The sequence below is a fragment of the Prionailurus bengalensis genome, chromosome E2, assembly GCF_016509475.1.
Source record: "Prionailurus bengalensis isolate Pbe53 chromosome E2, Fcat_Pben_1.1_paternal_pri, whole genome shotgun sequence".
Taxonomy (NCBI): Eukaryota; Metazoa; Chordata; class Mammalia; order Carnivora; family Felidae; genus Prionailurus; species Prionailurus bengalensis.
Genome location: NC_057352.1, coordinates 60,935,365 through 60,960,935, shown reverse-complemented (window position 1 = coordinate 60,960,935; position 25,571 = coordinate 60,935,365). Strand labels below are relative to the sequence as shown.

General features: G+C 67.0%; 1 protein-coding gene across 1 annotated transcript in view; it reads right to left on the bottom strand.

The window, feature by feature from the left end:
• Window positions 1–25,571, bottom strand: part of ZFPM1 (zinc finger protein, FOG family member 1) — a 65,822-nt gene that overhangs the window by 23,557 nt on the left and 16,694 nt on the right. Inside the window, 2 exon segments of the mRNA XM_043599854.1 lie at window positions 12,475–12,597; window positions 14,880–14,996. Of these exon segments, the coding sequence (XP_043455789.1) occupies window positions 12,475–12,597; window positions 14,880–14,996 (240 nt within the window).

Sequence of the window (25,571 nt, the reverse complement as noted above, 5' to 3'; positions counted from 1 at the left end):
CTCTCCTCAGGACGACGCCCCACCCCTGTACCCGTTCCCAGGGCCCTCCCTGACCCACTGCACACGGGGGCCACTCCCGGCTGCCCCCACCCCAGACCCACCACCGCTCGAGAGGGTCTCCAGCTCCTCTGCCCACGGTGGCCCCACCGGCTTCTGGGCCTGGATGCAGGTGTCCAGCCTGCAGAGGCCCTTCCTTCTCTCCCCAGCCCGAGGTTTTCAAAGGGTCTCAAGCCCAGAACCTCCCTTCCTAAGGTGGTCGCAGGGGGCCAGGCTGGAGGGGGTGGGTTCCGGAGCTCAGACCCTGAGGCCTCTCTCTCCCCTTGGCACGGGGCCTACCTGCCAGGAGGCGACGGCGGCCCGCCCAGCCCACACCTGCCCGAGGTGCGTTTGCCACTGGACGTGGGCCTATGCCACTGGGCGTGGCGTCATTTGTCCCAACCCTCCTCTGGCCGCCAAGCACTGCTTAGCGGCTGAGTCACGTGGGGCTGGCCCGAGCCCTGGGGGAGCTGGCGGGCAGGCGGCGTCCCTGGGAGCCACACAGAGGGGGCTGGCGGGCCCACACCACGGCCAGCTGTGCCGTGGGCCAGTGGGTGCCAGCCACGGTGCCCACCACGGGGCATGGCCCCGGACGCCTGGCCGGGGACCTCCGTGTGCCTGTCCCCCATGCAGGTAGTGGGGGCGATGCCATCAGCTACCGGCCCCTCCCTGCCTCTTGGCCTTGTCACACATGGGCTCCCGTCACCTCTAGTGCTAGGGGTGCTGACGGTTGTGTCCTGGAGGCCCTGAGAGTGCCTGCGACCCAGTGGACACCCGTGTCTGGAGGACGGTGGCTGGAAGCAGGGCCAGCGGTGGATGACCCAGAGCAGCCGAGAAGCCACAGGCCGGGGAGAAGGGGCGCCGGTCCCCCGGGGAGACACAGGGAGGCCCAGAGTGGCTGCCCACACGCCCTGGGGAGGGCCCAGCCCATCCGCAAAGCTAGGGCATTGCCGGGGGGCGGGGGGGCAGGCAAGGAGAGGTGCTTGGGAGCTGCCCTGGGACCACCGTGGGTCTGCACCGCCAGCCAGCAGGGGGGCAGTGGCACGGAGGGCAGCCCTCAGATGCTGGAGCCCCTGCTCTGCCCCCGCCCCACCCACCAGCTGGTGCCTGTGAACCTCCCTCCCTATCGCCGAAACATCGCTGGAAATTATTGATTTTTTGACACAGAACAACAGCCCATCTTTATCGGGCTGAACCCTGGCCCCAGCTAATGGTGGAGCTGGGGCCTCCTGGGATGGCCAGCAGCCTAGGGTGGGGCCTGCAGGGGCCCTTCACCATTGGGGGGGGGGGGGACGGGCGGCAGGCTCAGGGAGAGGGGTCCGGGGGGCTGGGAGGGGCAGAGCGTCCGTGGCCATCCGGACCAGGCCCCGCATGGGTGGTAGGGGCCCCGCGGGCAGCTCAGAGCCAGGTCCTGGGGGGGCGGTCACAGTGGGGGCTGCCCTGAGCTCTGATCACCCCACCTGAACCCCCAACCCGGGGCTTCTTGGGGACCTGGTTGTGCCGTCAGACACTTCCCCCTCGGGCACGGCCAAGAGCAGCTCGCCTGGCAGGAGGAGACACAGGGCGGGTGGTGGGGCCTGAGACCCCTTAGCAGTGTGCGCACTGGGCCCGACGCACCCCAAGACGACCTCCGATGGACGAGGTCTCCCCTCAGCCCCGTGGGATCTGAGAACCGCGGTTTCCAGGAGCCTTGAAGTGGGAGAACTCATGGTGCCTCCAGCCTCCTTGAAAAGCCAACTGCCCTGGGTCTCTGGGCCTCAGTCTTCCCGGTTATGGAGTGGGGAGAGGCAGTCCCACCAGCTCCCGGACCCGGGTCCTCTGGCCTTGGGAGACCCTGAGGCCTGAGCGCTGGGGTGGGGGTCCCTGGCTCTCCCCTGCCCCGCCTCATCCTGGCAGCGGGCTGGAAGCAGGATGTGTGATAAGGTAAAGAAAATACCTCCTGTGCAAACAGCTTATCTGGCTCCTATCGGTGTCCTGGCCCCTGCCCCCTGTTTTTCCAGGGGCCGACGCCACCGGGGGCCCTTCCTTCCCGTCCAGCCTCCAGCTCACCACCTCCTGGCCTCTGGCCTGGCCACGCACCCCGTTCCCTGCCTAGGCTGGGGAGCGGCCAGGGGTCCGGGCCCGGCCTCTCCTCTGTGAACTGAAGGGTAGGCGGGTGGGCAAGTGAGGGTCTGGGCAGAGCCGGGGTGGTCGCAGGGGTGAAGGCCGACGGGACGGCCCTCCTACCGCTGCCACTGCTGGCGGCCTGGGTGCTGCCCCCAGCCTGGCAGGTGCCTACCTCCACCCCGGGGGCGTGGCAGCAGCAGGCATGGAGGTCAGAGGTCAGCCGGCACCATGGAGAATAAGACGCTGCCACCACCCGTGGCCCGGAGAGCCCTCAGGGGTTACAGAGATCCTTCCAGAAAAGGCAGGCAGCCCCCTGTCCACCCCGCCCACAAAGGAGGCACTCACAAGAGGAGGGCCTGGGCCTGCCCTGCGTGGAACCCCAGACACCTGCCTTCACAGCACTGATCGGCTGGCCCTCAACCCCGCCCCCCTGCAGCACAGGCGTGGTTATTCTCCTCCTCACAGACGAGACCAAGGGTCAGAGCGGACCCGGCCACACAGCGAGGCGGGTGACGGAGTTCAAACCCAGAGGTCCGACCCCATCCAGGCCTCCGTCCTTCAGGCCCCTTGAAGGGGAGGCAGGGGAGAAGGGGGCTGGGCTGGGGCAGGGGTCCAGGAAGCGGGGCGGGAGGCTCCGAGTACAGAGGGCACTGCCCCCCGCACGCAGCTCCATCCTACCTCGCCTCTGCTCCGGAGCCCTCGGGGCAGCTGACCGGGCCCCAGATGGGGGGCCGTGCCCGCAGCTGGGCTCCGTGGGGGTGCTCGTGCCCAGTTCCACACCTGGCACGGGGGTGGCATGTGCCCGCCCGCCAAGACCCAGCAAGGCCCCTGGGCCCTGGGGCGGGGCGGGGCAAGTCCCGCAGAACCGCCTCAGGCAGTGGCAAGGTGACGGGTGGCGGTGGGGCCACCCGACGTTACCCCCGATCGGCTGTGACTGCCGCGGCCTTCGGGGTCCGTTCAGCCCCACGGTGTGCGCAGGGAGACGCGTGCCGACAGAACGTTTAGGAATCCTCGGGGAATGTGCCTTCAGAAACGTTTCTCCCTCTTCCGGTAGAGATTTTGCGGGTCGGCGGGGCCACGACGACAGTCCTCGCCACCCTATGCCTGTCCGCACGGAGGTGACCGTGCGGGATAAATTCCTAGGAGGGGACTGCGGAGTCAGGGCCAGAGCTCGCGGCTGTGGCGTGGGGCGCAGCCAGGGGCACCCGGATGTCTGTGAGCTCTCGCCGGGAGGGCAGGGACGGGCCCGGGGCCTCAGGGAGGCCACGACACCCGATGGATGCCCACACATCCGGCCCACCTGCCCGAGGCGGCCTTGCCCTCGGGGGCCGGGCCGAGGGAGGGCCGACCCAGAGGCGGCTGCAGAGGGGCAAAGGCGGGTCCTGGGCGGGGGAGGGGACCTCCCCGCGACGACGACGACGACGACGACGACACACAAAAGCCGCAGCGATAGCATCACGCCGTGTTTCAGGCCCAGCTCGGCCCTTTCGGGCAGGATATGACCAGCCCTCGAACCAATGGCGGCCCCTTTGTCCCATCTCCGGGGACCGATCTTATCGGCCGCATCCACGGCCGCCGTAATGGAAAAACACGGTGAGGAAATCAAAAGTTAGGCACAGAGATAGAGGAATAATAAATAAATAAATAAATAAATAAATAAACATAAAGAGCCAGTGCTGGCTGCAGGGGAGGGGTCCCCAGGGGCGGGCGGGGGTGCTGCAGGTGGGGGCCTGGCTCCCATCCCGGGGGGGGGCCGACAGAGCCGCCGCACCTCCCCAAGCCTCGGTTTCCCTGCCTGTCAGGTGGGGCCGGGGGAGCCGGCTGGAGAAGGAACAGTCTGACGGGAGGCCCCAGGCGTGGCCGCACGGCCACAGGGAGGACCCACACGGTGCCCAGGGACCTCTGCGCCCTGCCCGGCCCCCGTCATGTCTCCCGACGGCCTGCCCCCGCCCCAGAGCGGCGGCCCCGGCCCACAGAAGGGGGCCGGCTGGAGGCCAGGTCCGCCCCGGTGCGAGCGGTGCCCCGCAGGCCCGGGGTAACGGGACGGGGACAGCGAGGCTGACGATGCCGGAGTCAGGGAACACTGACCGTGTCAGTGACAGCGACGGTGACAACGTGAGCAACAGCAGGAGTCCCTCTGTCGGCCCAGGGGCTGTGCCGGTGCTGGTCCTGGGAAGAGGGCCCTGCTGGCGTGGACGGCAGTGGCGGCTGTGGCGGGAACGGCCTGCTGTCACGCGCCAACCCCGCCAGCCCCCGGGTGTCTCCCAAGTGCGTCTGCGGCCACCTCCTCGTGGAGGCCCCAGGCCACGCGGCCAGGCTGTGCAGAGTCTGGGTTTGGGCCCCGGAGGAGGACAGCGAGGGGACCTTCTGGAAGGGGCCCCCCAGGTGCGGGCAGACCCAGACCTGCAGCCCACTGACATTTGGGAGGCGCTGGCAGAGCAAAGGCGGACAGACGGACGGACGCTCAGACACGGCCTGGGGCCAGGGGGCGGTCTGGCCGGGGCAGGAAGCCGGTGGGAGGGCGGAGGAGGAAGCCAGGCTCGATTAGCGCCCGCGGCCAAGATAGGCCACCCTGGCCACAGATAGCCGCTCCCGGAAGGCCGGTGAGGTCAGCGGGCGGCACGGGGCAGGCGGCCAGGCCTGGGCCCCCACCCGCCGCCGGGACGGCCGAGGACTCAGGCCCCGGCCATGCTCCCTGCCGGGTGCTGTGCCGCCCCCTCGCCCTCCGCCAGGCAGAGTCTACACCCCGGGAGGCGTCGGAAAGCCCCTGGGCACCACGTGTGACAAGGCCAAGAGGGGCTGGGTGAGGGGACCTTTCCCCGGGAACCAGGGCCGCGAACCCAGTCCACTCAAGCGCCCGGTGGTGGTGGCCAGAAACGGTCACTGAACCTCTCCGGGCCTCAGTTTCCACATCTGTAAAACGGGGAACACGGCACCTGCTGCCAAATTTCCGTCAGCTTGTCTCCCGAGTCCACCCCCTGCGGCCCCGCCACAGGGCCTTTGCTCGGCTGCGCCGTAAAGGCCGGCTTACCCAGGGTGTCTGCAGCTTGCTCCCCGGCCCAGGGTGCTGTCTGTGCACATCCCCGCGGGTCAGGGGCATCTCCTCGCCCAGCACCAGCTGCCACGCGCTCCCCTGCGTTTCTCTCGGTTAGTGTCCGAGCCCCTTGCAGCGCTCTCTGTCATGGGCTGTGGCTGCGGGAGAGCAGTGGCTGGTCTCTTTTGTTCCTGCGGTGTCCCCGGTGTCCGTTACAGGGGCCGGCACACGGGAGGTGCTCAATAGATAAGAGCGCAAACCAGGGGGCAGTGAGCTCTGGCGGGAGCCGCCCGGCGGACGGTGGTCCTCGCGTCCTGGTGCCACGCCCGCTGACCGCCTGCGCCTCTCACAGGTCGCGGCCCCCGGGTGGGGTGAGGCGGACGACGGAGCCAGCCGCGGCAGCGAGCCATCCGGCCAGGGCCCATCTGGGTGCCGGGTGGGGAGCCACTAACCGCGGGGAGGGGCTGCCCCGGGGGCGAGGGATCAGCAGCCCAGCCGTGGGGGACGCCACGCTGCCAGCTCCGTGCCTCAGTTTCCCCACAGAGACGGGCAGCAAGCTCTGACTGCGGATGCCCCCTCTCTGCGCACGGCCTTTCGGGGGTGCCGGGTGTGGCCTGGTGCCCCCCGAGCAGCGCAAGAGGTGGCATCCGTGTGGGACAGGCGGCCACGGAGGCCACGGCCCCTACCTCAGCCGTGTCCTGGGGGCCCTGTCTTCAGGGCCTTGCCCAGAGGGGTGGGCGGGCCTGAGCTGTGGCGGTGGATGCCAGCCAGGGGTTCAGGCCCCTTCTCTGGCCCAGGGACCAGCGGTCTGGGGAGAGTGTCCTGGCAAGAGCCCACGGGCGACCCTCAGCCTGTGACAGCTGAACCCCATTTCCTATGGGATGCCACCCCCTTGATCTGAGCTTGCCTCCTCCCTCCTCACCCCTGCGCCCGCCCCAGTCCCAGCGGGGCGCACTCTGGCCCCGGGGCTCTGGCCTTCCCTGTGCCCAGTGCACCGTCCCCAGCGGCTCCCCCCCTCTTCTGGCCCGTGGGCTCGGCCAGGCCTGTTCGGCATGGCTCCCTCTCTTTTTCCAGAGCCTCACCCCTCGGCCGCGTGACGTCGTCGCTTCTGGGTTATTCTGTCTCTGTCTCCCTAACTCGAACCTCAGTGCCCTGGCCACCTGGACGCTGCGGGCCCCAAGCAGGTGTTTAACATACAAGTGTTCGTGGAGTGAATGAACGACCTTCTCGTGCCGGCTCCTGGGCCGTATAGACCAGGATGTTTTGGCCCGAAGGCCTGTGTCAGCCCCACGACACAGCTCCAAGAGGGCAGGACCACCCCCCCTTGTTGCCGGGAGCAGCGGCATGGCTGGCCCCCTGCAGGTGTCTGTAAACAGCTGGGAAGGCGGGCAGGCTGGCTGACCACGGGGGCACACAGCCCCCCCACCCCGGGCCTTCCACCACCTCCTGGAATCTCCGTCTGCTCGGCCGGGAAAGGGGGTCTGGACAGGCACAGGGCCCAGCGGGCGGGTCTCAGGGCCCATGTCCCCCTGGGACACCCAGAAGAGGTGGCCGACTCTGGCCCCTGGAGCTGACCCCGGGCTGACCCTTGCCATCTACCATCACCCTCTCCTTCGCCCCTCCCCCATCTGTTAATCTAAGACAAATAGGCCTATCGGGTGGCAGTGCCGGGCCCCACGATAACGCAAAATAGCCGAAATGATTTTTTCCCACCCACGCAGGCCGCGCTGCTGGGAGGGGACGTGCGGCCAGGCCGTATCGGTCCATCTCCCGGGCTGTCCATCAGGACAGGCCGTCCTGCCTCGGCAGCCCGACCGCCCGCCGCCCGATAACAGACCTTGAGGTTTGCCTAGAAACTCCGGCAGTGAGATTAGTCAGCCGAGCACAGCCCAGATAGCCGGCCCGGCGCCCTTGCTCACGCTCCAGAGGTGAAGATTCCAGCAGGCTCCCCAGGACCCCCAGGGTGGGGGGATCGGGCTCCAGTGCTCAAGCAGGAGGCAGCTCCGCCTCTGGCCCCTCACGGCACCGTGCTCCCTGCGGGTGCTCCTTCAACCCAGCTGCTGCATGGCAGCTGACCGGACACCTCGCTTGAAATCCCCCAGCCCCTCCTTTTATGTCAAGACCGTAGAGGTGTCTCCCTACACCCCACAGCACGGAGCCCCAACCCTGACCCACCTGCGCCCATTCTGTCTCATGCTCCAGCCACACCCACCCACGCTGTTCAAACCTCAGGGCCTTTGCACTGCCCGGACACCCTCACCCCACTCCAGCTGGTCCTCTGGCCTCAGCTCAGGGATGTCTCTGCTGACCCGCAGTGCCGTGAGGACATGGCCAGCCTTCCCACCTCTGCCTCCAGGGCCCGAGATGGGGACATAAACGGTAACACCGGATGCCTGGCCAATTAGACTTTGTTTTGTGAACAGTGGTCACCAGGAAAGGGTTCCAGGCTCCGAGGCTCCTATGGGTGAAAGGAGGGCCACTCTTGGGGCCCTGATCACAAAGCCAGGCCACAGGCCGGGGCCCCCCACCCCCGGCCAAGCTGACCACCAAGTGTGCCCCTGGCCACCTCCCCCCTTCCTGGGCCCACGGAGCCCAGGCCACCCTCACGGCTACTTGACGCCCCCCTGCGGGCCCCCACCCGGCGTGGCACCTGCACTCAGCAGCGGTTGCACACTGGCCCCCATCCGGGGCATCCGGGCCTTGCCTGCCCTGTGCCAGGCTCACCAGGCAGCAAGGGAGGCCGGAGGAGGCGGCCCAGCCCCAGGCGGCCTGGCAGAGGGGCTGCTCAGGCGGGAGGGGGTCTCACACCATGAGGCTGGCTGCAGAGGAGGCTCCCGGACGCCCTGGGACTCCCCAGAGCCGTTCCCTTCATCCTGGTTCCTCATGACCCGGCCAGGCAGGCCGAGGGCACGCTGACGGCCACTGCACAGGGGCTCAGATGGGGCCCAGGAGGAGGGTGATGCGCCCAGGACCCCCACTCAGGATGGGACCCTCCAGGCTCAGTCCGAACGGAGGCCGGCCTTGCTGCCTGACCTGTTTCTTTTAGATGTTAGTGGGGAGACCGAGAGGGGGGAGAGGGGACGGATGAATGGCAGGAGGGCTGGGGGTCGTGGAGTGAGGGGCCGACCCCTTTCAGGCAGAAAGCTCGTGGCCAGCTGCCCTCCAGACATGCTTTGGGGATTACAGATTACAGCTCTCAGATATTTGCATATCAGAATTTTAAACAGCCAGCCCCTCCAGCAAACAAGGTCATTTCAAAGATAAAAATACTGAGCCTTCCCCCTTCCTGCCACCCACCGCCTTTCCCCTCAAAGCCCCCAACCCAGCATCCCCGTGTCCCTGAGCCCCAGAGGGTGCTTTCCCGACCACAGGCTGAAGCGCCCTCCCTACAGACCTGGGACCGGGCTCCAGGGCCTCCTGGCTAGGCCTCGGTCTCACCCCCAGGGCCTTTGCACGGGCTCTGCACTTCTGACCCGAGGACCTCCCTGCCCTATGGGGCCCGTCTGGGGGCCACCTTCCCCTTGGGGACTTCCACAGTCCCCTCACTGGTGTGGTCGGGGCTCCCAGCATGGAGGACATCCCAGCACACGGCTCCTTGGGATGTAGGGAGGATCCACCTAATTCTGGGGGGAGGGGGGGCTCTGCCCAGGCCCTCACCCGCCCCAGGGGGCAGCTGCGGTCCCGCTGTTCAGAGGAGAGAGGGGACATCTATCCCTGAGACTGCACCGTGGGGCCACCTCGGAGCCGGCCTCACCCTGGGCCACAAACCACTCGCAGGGACGCAGGAAGCGGAGGGCGGCCTCTCCCAGCCTCGGGCCCCCTGCTTGGCAGCTGAAGCGGGCAGTGCCTTTCTGCCCCGAGAGTGGCTTCTCCACATAACATCCCAGCCCAGGCCGCCGGCGAGGGGAGACAATACTGCGGCTCTCTGCGTGCTGTGGGCGTAGCCCCTTCACAGGCTCCTTAGCTCCATCGTACAGATGAGGAAACTGAGGCCCAGAGAGGTTGGCAAAGCTGGAGCCCCTCCGGGGCAGGCACGCTCGGGAGTCTGTGCCCTGACCTCCGCGCCACTGGCCATACTCCCGCCTGACCCACGACAGCTGAGGCCGCTGACGGAGCTCACAACTTCTCAAAGCGGAAACACATCCCTGAGGACCTCCCCAGCCTGGTGCTGGAGCTCTGGGGCCACCAGGTGTCGGGCGGGGGCGGGACCGGGCCCCTCACGGGTCCCGGATGCGCACTCCGGCGTCCACGAAGCCCTCGCACATCCACGACCTCGCTGGTGTCTGCAGTGTGTACCGAGGCCCTCCTGCCTGCTGCCCGGGGGTGCCTCCCGGGGGTGCTCGTGGCCGGCTGCTCTGGGCCTTGCCCCCGGGGCAGAGCGGCCCCCCCGTACCCGCTGTGCAGCTGCAGAGAGGCACCGAGGCCCAGTCTCTCCGCTGGGCTGTTGGCTGTTGTCACCGGCTCCTGGGCTCCCTGACCACGGGTCTGACCCGGGGGGGAGGTGCCTGGGAGACCCACGAGCCCTGGCCCTCGCTGGCAGATGGCAGCCAGGAAGGCGACCGGTGTGCACGGAGCTCTGTGCCTCGCGCAGGCCAGATGGGAAACTGAGGCTCGGGGCCAGGCCCTTCCCCAGAGCCAGACGGTGCAAGGTGCACGTGTGGTCCAAGCTGGTGGCCTTCATCCAGAGGGGAAAGGTAGCTGGTGTCCCCAAGCCAGGCGGTACAGCCAGGGCTATTTTCCAGGCTTGGGGACAGACTCAGAGACACAGGGGCGGGTAGATGCTCAACCGGGATGGGCAGAGTGACAAGAAGGGGGCAGACAAGGCGGGGGGGTGGGGCGCGGGACTCGTGGGCAGGGGCCACGGCCGCACACCCCCACCCTGGGCACTGCCCTCAGGGACGCCGGCCTGGTCAGGCCCTGGCAGAGCCCTGCTGCCCCATCGCTGGCACGGGCGGCCCCTCTCAGATAAGGGCCCACTGGGCCTCTCTGGCTTCCCTGGCGGGCGATAAGTGTGGCCTGCCCGGGGTCTGATAGGGGGCAGGCACCACGGCGGTTGGCCAGCGGCCGCTTATCGGCCCATCGCTGCCCACTGCACAGAAATTGCTATCTGCGGCGACGGACGGGGAGCCCCCGGCCCCAGGGATGCAAATAGCACAGGAAGCCCCCCGAGGCGCTCCGGCCCTAAACCACGGCCACCCTCGGGCCGGCCGGTGCCCCGGGGTCAGCTTCCCATCTCCAGGAGGCTCTGTTCCTCCGTCTATGAAATGGGGGTGATGATTGCACTGACGGGGGGATGGGCCCCACTGGGACAGTCACACAGTCGCGGCCCCGGCTCTGGAGCCGGGGATCGGTCTGGACCCTGCTCTGCCACTTTCCAGCTGGGTGACCCTGGACAAGTCCCTCTGTCACTCTGCGCCCGAGTCTCCTGCATAAACTGGGGGGGCTACCCCCGTGCCCGCCTCAGAGCCTGGGTGACGCTGCCTGGGGCTCTTCCTCCCCAGGGCCACTCTATCCAGTGGCCGGTCCGGGTCCCTCAGGCACATGGGTGGTCCCCACCCCCCCACCCCCACCCCCCCCCTGCAGCAGGAAGTTTCTTCATAAAGACTGGAACATGAGGTCCATGGGGCCTGGGGCAGTGCTGACCTGGCTGCTGTGGGCGCCTTGTTGTGACCTCATCTGCAGCTGGGGAAACTGAGGCAGGTAGCGCAGTCTGACCACGGGGTCCCCGCCCAGCCCGCGCAGCACCATCCTGTGGGCGGAAAGGCCCCCGTGTGGACCCCAGCACCCAGCAGACCGGCGTCTGGCTCAGCTCTGAGGGCCGTGAGGACCTCAAGGACATGTGGCCCTGTGGCCTGTCCCTTGCCAGGTGCTCCTTGGTGGGAACAGGCCACACGGCGGGCACATTTCTGCCAGGGCACCCGGGGCCCCTCCTCTGCCGTCAACAGGTCCCCAAGAGGGGGGGTGGCGGCCAAGTCTGTTTTGAAGGGAAGCAGTGTTGCTGAGCTGGGGGCAGCAGAGGGGACCCCTAGCACCGTCCTACCCAGGGTGCTCCACTCCTGGGCAACACGGTGGCCCATCCAGGTGGAAAGGGCAGAGAATGAGAAGGCACAGAGAATGTGGGGTTGCCATCTTGGTGCGACCGACAGGCCACCCCGTCCTTCCCACAGCCTCAGACTGCCCACACTGTCCCTGTGTGGGACGGGCTGCGTTAAATCACGAGGGGAACCGGGGGGCATACGTGTCCCCACATCTACGCCGGAGCCGGTGGCAGACATCACTAGTCAATCACGGCTCTCTTCTCCCGAGGCTTGGGGACACCCCCTCCCCTGCCCCCCAAGAGGTCCACATGGACTTTCAACCTGAGCCTAGAGGGAGACCATCTCTGACACCCTTCCTATCTTGGCCCCCGAGGGCCCTCAGAGGAGGGATTCGGGTCCCTTCTGCCCTGGCGGAGCCTGTCCCTGCCCCACCTGGGTGCTTCCTCTCCACCGGCCACAGCCTCCCCGGGCTGCTCGTGCACCCTCCCTGAGGACTCTTTGCTCACAGCTAGAAGACGGGTACTCAGCAAGCACTCAATGAATGCTTCCTGCATCCACGCACGCCTGGCCCGTGCACGGCGTCCCCTCACCGAGACCGTGCCCGCCGACCCTTGCTGACGCACAGACACGCGGCCCCACGACCCCGCCCCCGCCACCCTGCGTTCCCCGGAACAAACAGAAACAGCAGACACGCCCAGCTTTCCCTGCACTGCTAGGAGCACAGGGAGAACCATCTGGTAGGACCTCCAAAGTCAGAATTCGGGCAGGGGGATGGGCAGCACAAAAACTCCCTCAGACACTCCCCTGCTCCAGCACCGGGCAGTTGGGAGCCAACTCCTGCCCCCCGACCCTGCGGCTGCGGCCACCCGGGGGCCGGGGGGTGGTGGGCCCTCTCCCACCCTGCACAGGCCTGAACCCCCAGCCCAGCTGGGACGCAGAGGCATCCACCTCCGTGGCTCCCAATTCCTGCGATGCCTCTCGCTGGCCTCACCACCTGCTCCTCTCCCCCAGCCAGGCACACTGCCTCCTGGGAGCCCTCAGAGCGCGTGGGCAAGGGGTTTAGCTCTGGGCATCGGCAGGGCTTGGTGGCCTCCTCCCATGCTATCGCCGGCCCCACAGGCTGCCTGGACTTCGGAACGGGCATGGGCCCCGGCCCGGAGGGTCGCCACCAACCTCCTCGGCCGGAAGCCGAGGCCCGTCCCACCCCCCCTCCTCCCCCCCGCCGGCAGGACGGCAGCCCCCGGCCGTGGGTGTGGTTACCTGGCCCGCTCCAGGAGCTGCCCGGCTCCTCCTCCAGCCTGGCCTCTGGCTCCTGCCCCTCCATCTCAGGGCCTCCTGGGGATGTGGCGGGTGGTGGCGATGGTGGGGGCGGGGGATTGGCGTCTGCGGACAGGAAAACACGGTCAGGCCCCGCCACCTCCGGGCACCGCGTCGCCCACCTCCCCACCGCCCCCCCGTGGCCAGGAGGGACACCGAGACCCAGGCGGTGAGCACATGCCCGAGGTCCCCTCCACACCGGGCTTGCGCTAATGGGGGCACAGACACCTCAGTTTTCTCCTTGGCCTTCAGAGCCCCTCATCCCCTCATTAATTGCAGCAACAATTGCTCTTCCAGTGGCCGCTAATAATTAGAGGGCAGGGTGGCCTCACGGGCACACCCAGGCCAGCGGGCGGCCGTGCAGGCTCCCTGGTCTCCTCCACCGGCAGCTGGGGGCCCCTCCAGCCGGGCCCGGCACCCGGGTCCAGCCCAAAGGGCATATTTGCCTTCCCTGCTGAGCCTGATAACCACGCAGCCCCCAATCGATGAGCTCCCATAAAAGCCCCCCCTTGGTGACGTCACACGCCCGGCAGATTATTAATACCCAAGATAAGGGCTGTGATTAACATCAAATAAATCAATCACACAGTATAAAAGTCCTATTATTTTTGGCTATAAATCAACGCGGCTGGCATTCGAGCCCCAGCCATCGCGCGGGAGCCGCGCTGGGCCCGCCCGAGAGGCAGAGCTCGCTCCCCGCCGCCTTATCTCGCCCATCGCGGCGTTATCACCGCGGCCTGTGCCAGGTGCAACCCCGGCTGTTTTTTCCAGCTCTTTCCCCGGCCCCGCCCCCACCCACCCCGTGCAGCCCAGCGAGCAGATCAGATAAGGGGCCCGGCTCCCCTGGAAAGCCACCGGGGTCAAAGTCCACCAGTAACAGCCACTTGCCCTTTGGTAGATCGGGGCGCCCCCATTAGCACACAGCACCTAACAGCGGTGGTGATGGCGGTGGCGATAAGGGGGCCCCGGGCGCACTGCCACAGGCTCGGCCGCCCAGACCCAGCGACCGAGGCTCAGGCAGGGCAGGAGCACGGGCCCCGGGGACAGACATGATGCGGATGATGAGGGGGAGATAGTAATAATGAACGAGAGCCGGCACCGGAGGCCGGGCCCCTGACCCCGGCACCCGGCCACTGTCTCTGGGTGGGCCGAGGGGCCACCCCTGAGGGGCCTGCCACTGGGGAAAGGGACCGAGGGGCCACCAGGTCTCAGAGCATGAGGCTTGTTGGACTCCTGGCCTGTGGCCATCCCAGGGGGGACGATGATGCTCTGAGACTGGGAGATGCTGGGGGTCCCCGCGCTCTGCCTAAGGTCTCTGTGCCCCGGCCCCACCCCCACCCCGCAGAAGGCTGCTGCCCACTCGCCATATTCCACCTCAGGGCCTTTGCACGGGCAGGTGCTGCCACCCGGGGACACCCTTCTCTGCGCATCCTCCGTGTGCAAGGGCGTCGAGGCGCTGAATGGGGATAAGATCACGGGCCATGGGCAGCAGGGTGGGGGCGGGGAGAGGTGCACCAGACCACACCCCCACCAGTCTCGCAACCTGAGTGTTCTCCTCAGGAAAGCAGGCCGCCCTCAGGGCCTCAGCGAGCCCCCTCCCCCTGGGGGGCCCGGGGGTACAGCTCGCTAGGGAAGCCGCCCTCGCCCTGAGGCCAGAGCCGGCCTCCTGGTGGTTAGCGCGTGCCCAGGCACCCCACCCCCCAGCACTACCTCTGGCCCACGAAACTGCCACCAGGAGGGTCCAAAGAAAGGTTCCAGGTGCCTGGGGTGTGTGTGGGGGGGGGGGCAGGCATTGGGCACGAAGGGAAATCAACCTGAATCCAGACCTGGGGTCAGGTCGCTGCCTGGGTGCTTCCAGGCTGTGTGTCCAGGGGCAAGCCTCTTAACCTCTCTGGGCTCATTCCCGCGGGTGTAAAATGGGGTACCGTACCTCACCTTACAGCTGCTATGTACCGAGACCACGTGTGCTGAGGCCGTTGGCACAGCCAGGTAAGGACTCACTGTCCCCGTTCCACACAGGGCAAAGCGAGGCTGGAGAGGGCATGGCTTTCTCAAGTGGCCCACGACCTGGGCTAGACCTCCCCCGCGGGGCCGCCGTCTCCCCATCGGTACCAGAAGGGGCTGGACCCGTGCCCAGTGGCGTGTGTCCCCGGGGCGTCAGCGCCCTGGCGGGAAACCGCGGAGCAGTCGGCCCACAGACACCGCCAAGCTTAACGCCCACTTCATGGGTGAGGAAACCGAGTCCCAGAAGGACCTGGCTCTGTGAAGTCACAGGCAAGGACACTGGGGGGGGGGGGGTGCGACGCAGGGGTCAGACTCGGGCCCGTGGCACGCCCACCGCGACTCACCTGCACTGGCAGGGCTCAGGGGCTCGGGCTCTCCCGCGGCCTCGGGCCCCACGGCTCCAGCCTCCTGCTCCGGGAGGCCGGCGTCCTCTTCTGCGGTCTCCACGTCTCCGAGGGAACCTGCACAACAGCCCGAAGGGAATCCGTAAGGCTCCGTGGGGCGGCCTGACCCCCTCCCGGCACCGGCTCGGCCGCCCCGCAGGGTCAGAGGCCGTGGGGGGCGCCCCCAAGACTTGCGCACACTTCACCCTTGCGTCAGCCCCAGTCCCGCGACAGCCCCAGCACCTGGGGTCGTCCCCGCCGTCCCGTCAACCGCGGCCTGCCCACGGGCCCCTCTCACCAGGACGGTGGTCCCAGCCCCTCCTTGGTCTCCCCAGCACTGGGGGCAGCATGCTCTCCCCTGCACTCTGTTCCACACTGTGGGAGCAGCAGCGGTGCCCCCTCTGGCCCGGGGGGGGGCCCTCTGGGGGTTGCATGCATGAAGCACAGCCCTCGCCCGACCCATAGGTACACTCTTCCAGGGGTTCAGGGCCCCTGAGACGAGAGGGTAACCCTCTCCTGGGCCCAGGACACCTCCTCCGAGAAGCCCCCCACACTCAGGTACCAAGGTTCGGGAGCTTGAGGGTGGACCCCGCGTCCGGCGCACGGAAGTGCTCAGAAAACCTGGCTGAGCGAATAAGTGGTTGAGGGGGCACAGGTGGGGACACAGGTGTCTGCAGCCTCTGGGGGCGGAGAGCCGCAGGCCTGGGGCACCTGACTCCAATCCCACCTTCCCCGGGAGGCTCCTGCGGGGGGGGGTCCCACAGAGCCCCCCTTACAGCCGACAAGGTGGGCCCACAGCCCAGAGACCTCTCAGGAGAGTGGGGAAGCCAGAGCCACGAAGGTGCCCCCAGTCAGGGCAGCAACCGTGTCCCTGAGGTCAGACTAGTGGGTCCAGAGGGGCGGGCAGGGGGACAATGGGGAACAGGTGCCCATCCTTATTCCGCTCCCCGTCTCCCCAGGCCCCTTCCGGCTGACTCAGCCTGGGCCCCGAGGGCTGGAGACAGGTGCTGGGGCTGAGCTGCCTCCTGCCCCGCCCCCCCACCCTGTCAGTCACCGTAGAGATGACACCGGTCCTCGGGGTGTGGCGTGGGGGAGGGGCCTGACTCACAGACACCCCCCCCCCTCCTCCTACTCAGGATGGATGGAGGGGGTGCCCTTCTGGGCCCAGGCCACAGACCCCACAGCAGCCAGGCCCTCTTGCCGCTGAGGAAGAGGAAACCGAGCAGGAAGAAACATCTGGAAGCCATGAAGACAGCCGCAAATCCATGTGATGGGAGCGCACGACGGCGGGGGCAGAATGGGGCTTGCTTTTGCTGGCATTGGAGACAGAAGGCACCTGAGGCATGTGGAATGGAGCGTCCACCTCTCAGAGGCTGAGCTCCCCGTCCCTGGAGGCAAGCAAGCAGCAACAGATGGAGATTCTCCTGGGATTTGTGCCTCTGTGGCCGGTGGTTCCTGACCTTTTGTACATCATGACCCCCGTGGGGATGTGGTGAAAGCCAGTGCCTTCTCCCCAGAAAAACAGAGACCAAAATTTGCCATTTCAGGGGCTTCTCACCAAAGCCCTAGTGTTCTTCCTGCTGCCCTCACTCACTCCCCGCCTTTGCCATATTATCCCCGGGGTGAAACCTGGCACCAGCGTCCATCAGGGGCCACAGGAGCTGGCTCCTGGCAGCGGAGACGCGCGAGGCTACGACAGAACGAGCAGCACTGTGACCGAGGTTCCAGGCGGACTTTCCCCATCTGGCAATTTCCATGGAGCAGGGAGGTGGGCAAGCTGGTGGTCTGTCTGCGTTTCAGCTCACCTCCCTGGTCACAGGCAGATGGTGGCCCGTGACAGTGACGAACGCTAAGTGTTCCTGGTGTGGCGACAGGTGGGGCAGACACCGCTCTAGGAGGCCGCGGTGCCGGTGCCGGGCACACCTGGACTCTGCAGGGGACTTCCGGCCCCACTGGGCCCCAAACAGAAAACAACAGCAAATGATAAATGCCGTGAGGGAGGGAGGGAGGGAGGGAGGCAAGTGAAAGAGAAAGAGAGTGACAACAGGGGAGGCTCCTGCCAGCAGATCTCAGAGGGGACAGACAGCTGGGGGGCTGGACAGAGGGCCCGGGGGCTGGACAGAGGGCCTGGGGGATTGGACAGAGGGCCTGGGAGACTGGACAGAGGGCCTGGGGGCTGGACAGAGGGCCCGGGGACTGGACAGAGGGCCTGGGGGCTGGACAGAGGGCCCGGGGACTGGACAGAGGGCCTGGGGGACTGGACAGAGGGCCTGGGGGCTGGACAGAGGGCCTGGGGGCTGGACAGAGGGCCCGGGGACTGGACAGAGGGCCTGGGGGCTGGACAGAGCTGGGAGACTGGACAGAGGGCCTGGGGACTGGACAGAGGGCCTGGGGGACTGGACAGAGCTGGGAGACTGGACAGAGGGCCCAGGGGACTGGACAGAGGGCCCGGGGACTGGACAGAGGGCCTGGGGGACTGGACAGAGGGCCCGGGGGCTGGACAGAGGGCCTGGGGGACTGGACAGAGCTGGGAGACTGGACAGAGGGCCTGGGGGACTGGACAGAGGGCCCGGGGACTGGACAGAGGGCCTGGGGGACTGGACAGAGGGCCCGGGGGCTGGACAGAGGGCCTGGGGGACTGGACAGAGCTGGGAGACTGGACAGAGGGCCTGGGGGACTGGACAGAGGGCCTGGGGGACTGGACAGAGGGCCTGGGGGCTGGACACAGCTGGGAGACTGGACAGAGGGCCTGGGGGACTGGACAGAGGGCCTGCGGGCTGGACAGAGGGCCTGGGGGACTGGACAGAGGGCCTGGGGGCTGGACAGAGCTGAGAGACTGGACAGAGGGCCTGGGGGCTGGACAGAGCTGGGAGACTGGACAGAGGGCCCGGGGACTGGACAGACAGCTGGGGGACAGGATAGAGGGCCTGGGGGACTGGACAGAGCTGGGTGTGGGAAAGGAGGAAGAGCTTGGAGGCTGGAGAGAGGCCAGGGGAGGAGTGGATGCTAATCCCAGAGGCACTGGGGAGCCTTCGGCTCCGGCTCAATGGCCATCGCACTTCGGGGCCTCGGATGCCTGCTCCAGTGAGTGGGTATGAAGCCACCTGCTGCTCTCAAGAATGGCAGGGACCAGAGCCCTGGGGCCGATGCCGGGGCAGAGCCGGCACAGGCCTCCCCACACCTGCCCGACTCCGGGACAGCAGCCCCGACTCCCCGCTCTCCGGCTCGCTCAGGTGGGCCTCAGCCACCCAGGGAGGCTCCAAGCTCGCGGCGGGTCCGTTTATGGGAGAACAAAGGCTCCCGTCGCACAAAGGCGTGACGATGAGCGTAAAGAAAGAGGCTGCCGGGCTGCGGCAATTTATTCCAACGCCGCTAATTCAGTTCCGGCACAATTAAAGCCGCTCTGATAATGCGGGCGACGACCGCCAGCCAGCAAATCGCTCCGAGCCCGCAGACGGGACGTGTCTTGGGGAAGGCTGCCGTATGCCTGCTTCGGCACCCTGGGAGCGTGCCATCTCGCCCCCGGGGACAGCCCTGGGGTCATACGGGGGGGTCCCGGGTCCCGCTCCACCGGGGGCTTGGGAAGGAAGTTTCCTCCGCTGGCCAGACCTCAGGGAGGCACAGCTTCCTCCCCGGGTGCCCTGCGCTAGGGATGGCCCCCGCCTGGCCCCTGGGGGACACTCTCTGGCCAGAGGCCCCAGCAGGTAGGCCAGGCCTATCCACGGCAAGGCAGGGCAGGTGTCCGTGCTGTGTGGACCTCAGGCAAGTAGCTCTACCTCTCTGTGCTTGGGGAAACCAGCACAGCTCCTCTGTCACATGAAATGTGGTGCTCATCCACTCTGAGCTCAGCTCAGGGCCTGGCACGGAGTAAACACGCACCAAGTGTAGGCCGTCACCGTCATCAGTCACCATCGCTGGCTGCACAGCAGGGCCTGGGACGGGGGGAGGGGGGTGGCGTGGGGTGTGGGGCAGTCAGGACGGGCAGGTCTCCTCCTCCGACCCTCTTGACACTGCCCAGAGGTCACGCCCACTTTGCAGATGAATAAACTGAGGCTCAGCAAGGTGAACCGACTTGCCCATGCCCCCTACCCCCCCCCCCCCCGCCAGCCCCGAGGAAGCAGTGGTGGGGACAGGCAGGACAGGACCCTCCCCAAACATGCCACCCTTGCGGACGCTGGCTCAGGCATAGGCCTCCCCTGCACCAGGGCGGCCCCGCACCTGCCTCCACTGTCCCCAGGTCCAGAGACCAGGATGGAGGGTGACGCTGGCCGCAGGGCCCGGCAGGGCGGGGAGGCTGGCGCCCAAGGCTGAACACCTGTCCGGGGGCGTCCGCGGGTGATGACGGCGGTCCCAGCGCTGCCCCCGCGGCCCGGAGCCCCTCGGTTATCACGGCGAGCAGACACCCCGCGCCGATTCGGCTCCTGCTCATTAAGCCGGACGCCGGAATGGAAATGCAAACATAATAGCTATTTGATTGGGGTGAGATATTTTGCATATTGGCTCGGCACTGATAGCAGAATTTCATCAACTCCCTTTTTTCATGCTTTAAGACTGAATTACGGAGACAGGCTTGGTGCAGCGGGATGGTCCCCTCTCCCTTCCGAGTCCCCGAGCTGCACGATTAACAGCCCCTCCTGGCTTTGATGGCGAGGCAGCTGATGCGGGGGGGGGGGGGGGGGGCTTTTGAATGACCACCTCTAAGAAAGCCAGAGCTCATGTGCGTGAAGGGGACAAAACCCCCCCGGACTCTGGCCCCCAGGTGGACCTGCCAGGCGGGGTGCAGGTGACGGTGTCACGGAGCACTGGACGGGGAGTCCGGAGGTCCTAGGCAAAGTCCCTGCAGGCTGCACCCATATCAAACGGGGGTGATTGTGCCTGCACCCCGAGACCGCTGGAAACATGTGAAAGAACAGGGGGAGGAGTCCCCACGAGCCCCTCCCCTGACTCGGGGCCTGACTACGGGTGCGAGTGTTTTCCTGAGGCCCCACCACATGGGTCTGCCCATTACGTGGGTCCTTCTTATATTCCGTTTACAGAGGATAAAACAGAGGTGGGACACCTGCCCAGGAGCCCCTCCTGCCTGAAGGCAGGCCTCCGGGCCCGGGGGCGGGGTGGACACTGCCGGGCCACGTGGCCCTCCCCCTCCCCCGCCCCGTGTCCAGCCTCCCAGAGAGGGCAGCAGGCACAGCTGGAGTGCTGGCGGCCCTCGCCTCCCATGGCCTCGCTTACTCATTGACTCAGTCATTAACCTGTCAAACCTGGGTTCACTGACTGCCAGGCTTCGCACCAGGCCCCTGGAGACCCCACGGCAACCCAGACACCCCACCCCCGAGAAGGCAAAGCGAAAAATGCAAGCGGCCATTGCCCCGAAGGAGAGGTGCAGGTGCCAGTCAGGGAAGGCTTCCTGGAGGAGGCGACCAGTGAGTGGCGCTCTGGAAGGGGACGGGACTGCCTGCAGCTGGGCCAGGGAAAAGCATCCCAGGCAGGAGGCACAGCAGGAGGCTGAGGCCGGTGGCCTGGTGCAGGCCACACCTCCTCGAGCCTGGTTTCCGCATGGAAAGAAGGGATGTCACGTCACCGGCTGGGGTCAGGGTTCAGCAAGGTGGTGCCAGTGGGTGCTGAGCACAGACAGGTTATTATTACAAGTCTTGTTATTTGTTTCAACTCTCCAGGGGGCGCCACACCTGCCCTCTGGGGGGAGGGCGACTGGTGGACAGAGCTGGGGCCTGGCGGGGGGACAGTGCGGGCAGGAGGGAAGGACCTCCCCCCAGGCCGGCAGAAGGCCTGGCCTCCTGTCTCGCCAGCCCTGGGCAGCTGGTGGGCAGGCCCGAGGCACGGGGCGCTGGGCGGGCGGGGGCACGGTGCTGCCCGGAGAGGGACCCTGACCTCTGGGTGGCACACGGCGGCCAGATAAGGTCCCGATAACAGAAAATAGCAACAGATTCAGACTTTCCCACCGGGGGGCAGTGGGGTGGCTCAGGCCACGGAGGGGACAGCGCTGTTCCCCTCTGGGGGCCTTGCTGTGGGAGCTCTGGGCGACTGGGGGCCGTGGCTGGCGGTCCCAGGGGCCCAGGTCCCCCAGGCAGCCGGGGTTGGGTCTGAAGCCGGGGAAGTACTCCCTCCCCGGCCCTGGCAAGCAGGACTGGATGCTCTCAGTCCCCTCCCAGGAAGGAGGGTGTCTAATCCAGCTGGTGAGTGATGGAGGAGGCCACTGAGGCCCAGGACACAGGGGCCGTGGCTGCTCTGGCCTGTTAGCTGCACCCCCCACCTGCAGCCCCTCGGGGCCCGGTGACTCGTGCTTTACACACAATGCTGACAAGCAGCTGAGCCAATTCCCAGGCCCAGGTGGGTAGAGAGAAGCAAGTTGGAAGGGGGGGGGTGCTGAACAGGGCTCGGAGGGGGGCACGCCCCGGAGGAGCAGAGGGGAGCCCCATGCACAGGCGCTGCCGAAGGGCAAGTGTGTCCCCACAGCACAGAGCAGCCCCGGACAGTCCAGGGCCTGTGAGGCCGGGCTCGCACGGCTGATGGGCGGCGGGGCCACAGAGGGAGATGGGTGAGCACAGGGGGGTCAAGGGGCAGGCTCTAGGCCCCCAGAGAACACTGCCAAGGCTTGGGGGAAGCAGTTCATTCACTGGAGACCGTCCGCTTCTCTGACGTTTAGGATAGAGGCGGGTTCCCGGCCCACTGCCGCCTAGGAGCTCACAGCCCCGAAGGGGGAGGGGCTCCCAGGGAGGGACATGGAGTTCTGGGGGGGCCCGGCGCACACACTGCATGGAGCCTGGCTCTCCCCGCGGGTCCACCTCACCCCCAGTCCACACCCGCCGCCAGCCCACGTCTGCATGCCCCTGCCGGCCACGCCGCCCCTCCGCCCGGTCAAGGCCTCCTCAGCCCTCAGCCCCAGCTCTTCCCACGCAGGCCGGGCAGGCCCAGGGGCCACGAGGGGTTCAGGCTGGGAGGGGCCGTAGGCCCCCGCTGTGACCCGCCAGCGGCTTCTCTGACCCAGGGTCAGCCCGCTGACAGCTGGGGCGACCACAAGAGGATGTTGGTGAGATAATCTTGGCTTATTCGAGCGGGCGCCCTGGCCCACAGGGGGGCGAACAGGCATCCGAACCCTCTGCGCCCATGGCCGCCCCCCCGACACTGGTTCTGCTCCCCGACTCCCTGAGTGGGCCGCCTGCAGCAGGGCAGATGGGGCTGCGCAGCCTGACTCCGCTTCCCCACCAAGCGTCCATCTGATGGTGCTTGCATGCACCCTGCAACGGGAGGCTCACTACTCCTCTTCCAGACATCTGGGTCTTAGACTGTCTGCTTCTTAGGCCTTGCCACCCACACACCTTAGCGGGGGATGGGGGTGGGGGGCGGTTCAGGCCCTCCCTGTCATCCTGTGTATAAGTGACTGTCAATTCAGCTGCTTTGCTGCCCGGGGGTGAGCCATACCCCCACCCATGCCGCCTCCCAGCCCGGCCCGCAAGCACCGGGGTCACGCATGGGGGCTGGGTGGGGACACTGGTGCTGTCCAAGGTAGGCCAGGCTAGAGGAGCCCGGACGCACCCTGGGCCGTCTCAGGGCAAGGAGACGCCCTCGGCATGAAGAGAAACCTTGCCGTGTCAGGAGAGTGCCAGGCAGGGCCCTGCACGCTCTGGGAACAGAGGCCAGACTGACGGACCAGAGCTACTGGGATCTGAGCTTTTAACACCCTGAAACTTTACTGAGAGATAATTCACATACATCAAGATTCATCCTTTTAAGGGCGATTCAGCTTTCAAAGGAAGGTTTCTTGAAAGATGGCTGGGACGGTCCTGCGTAACCCAAATAAAAGCCAGGGCCCCCGTGGCCGGATCTCGTGCAGAAAAGCAGCCGCCGGCAAGAAGCCGCCTGCTTCTCCCCGCAAGCTCCCAGGGCCAGTCAGGGTCTGGGGCTCTTGATGGTACCCGCCACCTTTCCGCCCTCATCCCCAGCCAACCCACACCGCGTGTGGCTCGGTGCTCCCTTCCCAGCCTCCCCGGGCCCTTCTCCCCACACCCGTTCCTCCCTCACGGGCGGCCTGGCAACGGCCGGAACTCACTCTCAGGTACCCCTTGGCAGATGGCAGGTGGGAGAAGGGGTCAGGGCCAGCAAGGATGCTCATGTGGCCATCCTGTCCCTGTGTCCCCATAACCAACAGTGTCCTAGGCCCAGGGGCAGGAGGACCACCTCTGGGGCCTCACGCGCCCCTTACCCGGTGACTGCCCTCTCCTCCAGGCCTCATCCTTCCCTGGGTCCTTCCTTGGGGCCTTCAGTGTGGACTCCAAGGTCACACCCATCTCCCGAGTCACGCTTTCGCCCGACACCTGCCCTCCTCTGCTCATATGCCTCCCGGGCTGGCTCTCTCTCTCTCTCTCTCTCTCTCTCTCTCTCTCTCTCTGTGTGTGTGTGAAAGCCAAACCATAACTGGGGCTACAACCCATGCCAGCACCTGTCTGGCTCCGGGCGGTGGCCCTGCTGACCCCAGCCCTGCCCATGGGCTCACAGGGTGCTCACTTGATTAGCGGGCTCACTGGCTGTGCCCAGCAGCACCCCTGCTCTGGGGCAGTGCCTGGCACACAGTAAGTGCTCAGTGAGTACTGGTGACTGTGGGCCGGGGGAGGCGGAGGGCTTGGGCAGAGGGGAGCCTTGGAGTCTGAGTCCTCTTATTGGGGTTGGGGGACCGGGGCATGTCACCTGTCCCCACAGGCAGAATATAGGCTGGGCTGGCCCTGCCTCAGGTCCCTAGGGCCTGGGTGGGTGTGGGGACTCCAGGCAGGGGACAGGGTGCTGACGCCGGAGGGGTCCTGTATATCCCGGCCTCAGCCACTGCCACTTCCTCCCGTGGCCAGCCCCATAACTGACAGGCGGAACTTGGGGGGCTTAACTGCCCCGGTCCCACAGCCACGCCCAGTGGGGGCCCAAGGGTAAGCCTGGCACCCTGGAACACACGCCCTGAGAGGCCTCTCAGGGCACGAGAAACAGGCATGGTTGTGGGGACCTGACCACACGGGACTTCAAGGCTGCCCCATTACAGACGGGGAACAGGCACAGAGAGGTGACGACGTGCCCAAGGCCTCACAGCTAGGAGGGTGGCCAGGTGGCCCGCCTGCCCCCCTTCCTGGGCCCTGCCCTACACACGGTGTTTCCTGCTTCCCCTGGACGCTTCACTCGCCATCCCCTTGGGGGTCCCGACCCAGATCTATGTGGCTCTGGGGCCTGAGACCTTGTCTCTCCCCTCACCAGGCCACTGTTCCTCTTCCTGGCTCTGTAGCGCTGCGGCTCAGAGAAGACCTTTGTATTCCTACCCTGTCTGCTCCTTGGTTGCTGTGTGACCGCTGTCTGGCCCCTGTCTGTTCCCCAAGGCCAGGACCCAGGCTCCGCCAGCTTTTCACTCTGGGGCTCAGGCCAGAAGGCCCTCTCTGCCCGGGGGTGGCCATCTGCCTCCCCACTGTGGGGAAGGGACACCAGCAGGGGTGTGAAATGGGGCCCTGTCCCTTCAGGAGCTATGGCTCTCTCTGGCTCTGATCCGCGAGACACGGGTTCACAGCCCTCGGCAGCTCACGAAGCTCTACCGGGACCCCCATCAGCACCACCCCGTAGAGAAACCGGCTCCACTATACAGATGAGGAAACTGAGGCAGAGGACAGCCACGCCAGCCCCCACCCAGCCCCCTCACGGCCTCTGGGCACTGCTCGCGTGGCCGTTCAGAGCAAGGCAGATGGGAGGCCTCAGTGGCTCGGGGGCATGTGGCTCTGGGCCCGGGGCATCTGCCTGGGGCTCGGTGTTCGCATCCGGCAAATGGGCACTGATCCACCAACCTGGCAGCGCTGCCCTGCGGGTGGGCGGGGAGGGGCTCGTCCGCAGGAGCGCCCTGATTTCCTCCACCGGCGGGGCACCCGTGAGCAAGCGGGTGCACCAGGGTGGGACACACACCTCAGGTACCATGATGGGCAAGGATGGCTGCAGGATGGAGAGGGGCAAGGACGACGGGCCTGAGGGTGGGTGGTCGGCGAGGACTTCCCAGAGGAGGCGCTATTTAAGCTGTGCTTGTAAAGAATCGGGAGTGTTTGGTGGGGTAAGGATGGGTGGGTAAGAGGCAGACGGCTCTGATTCACGCCGTGGGGAGCAAGGGGGCCCTGGGGCTGTGGGAGACCGGGCCAGCCACCCCCTCGGGGCAGCCCCCAGCTCCATGCCATCTCCTGGGCCTCACTCGGGACCCTCCCCCGTCTCGAGCCTGCCCTCTCTCGGTCTCTCCCCAGGGCCGGTGGGCTGGCCCCCCGCCCCCGCCCGAGTCCCCAGGGGCAGGGGCCGGGCCAGGCAAGGCAGAGAGAAGGGGAGCGGGCCTGGGAAAGCCCGGCCCGGCTGATAGGGAGAGATTGGTTTCAGCCGGAGCTGCGGGCTGCCAAGTCCACATCCTATCCGCGGCCTGCGCTCACTCAGCATTCATCACCGCTGAACCCGGAGACTTTATCGACGCTGGGGGTTGGCGCCATCTCTGGGCCTGGCCGCTCCCGGCCCTCCGATGGGCCCGATAGCCGCTGATAGATTACCCGAGATTGCCGCAGCCAGAGCCGATCACTGACACTGCTGGGCGGGGCGCGCACCACGTGGCCGGGGCAGAGACCGGGCGCACCCGGGGGAGGCGGC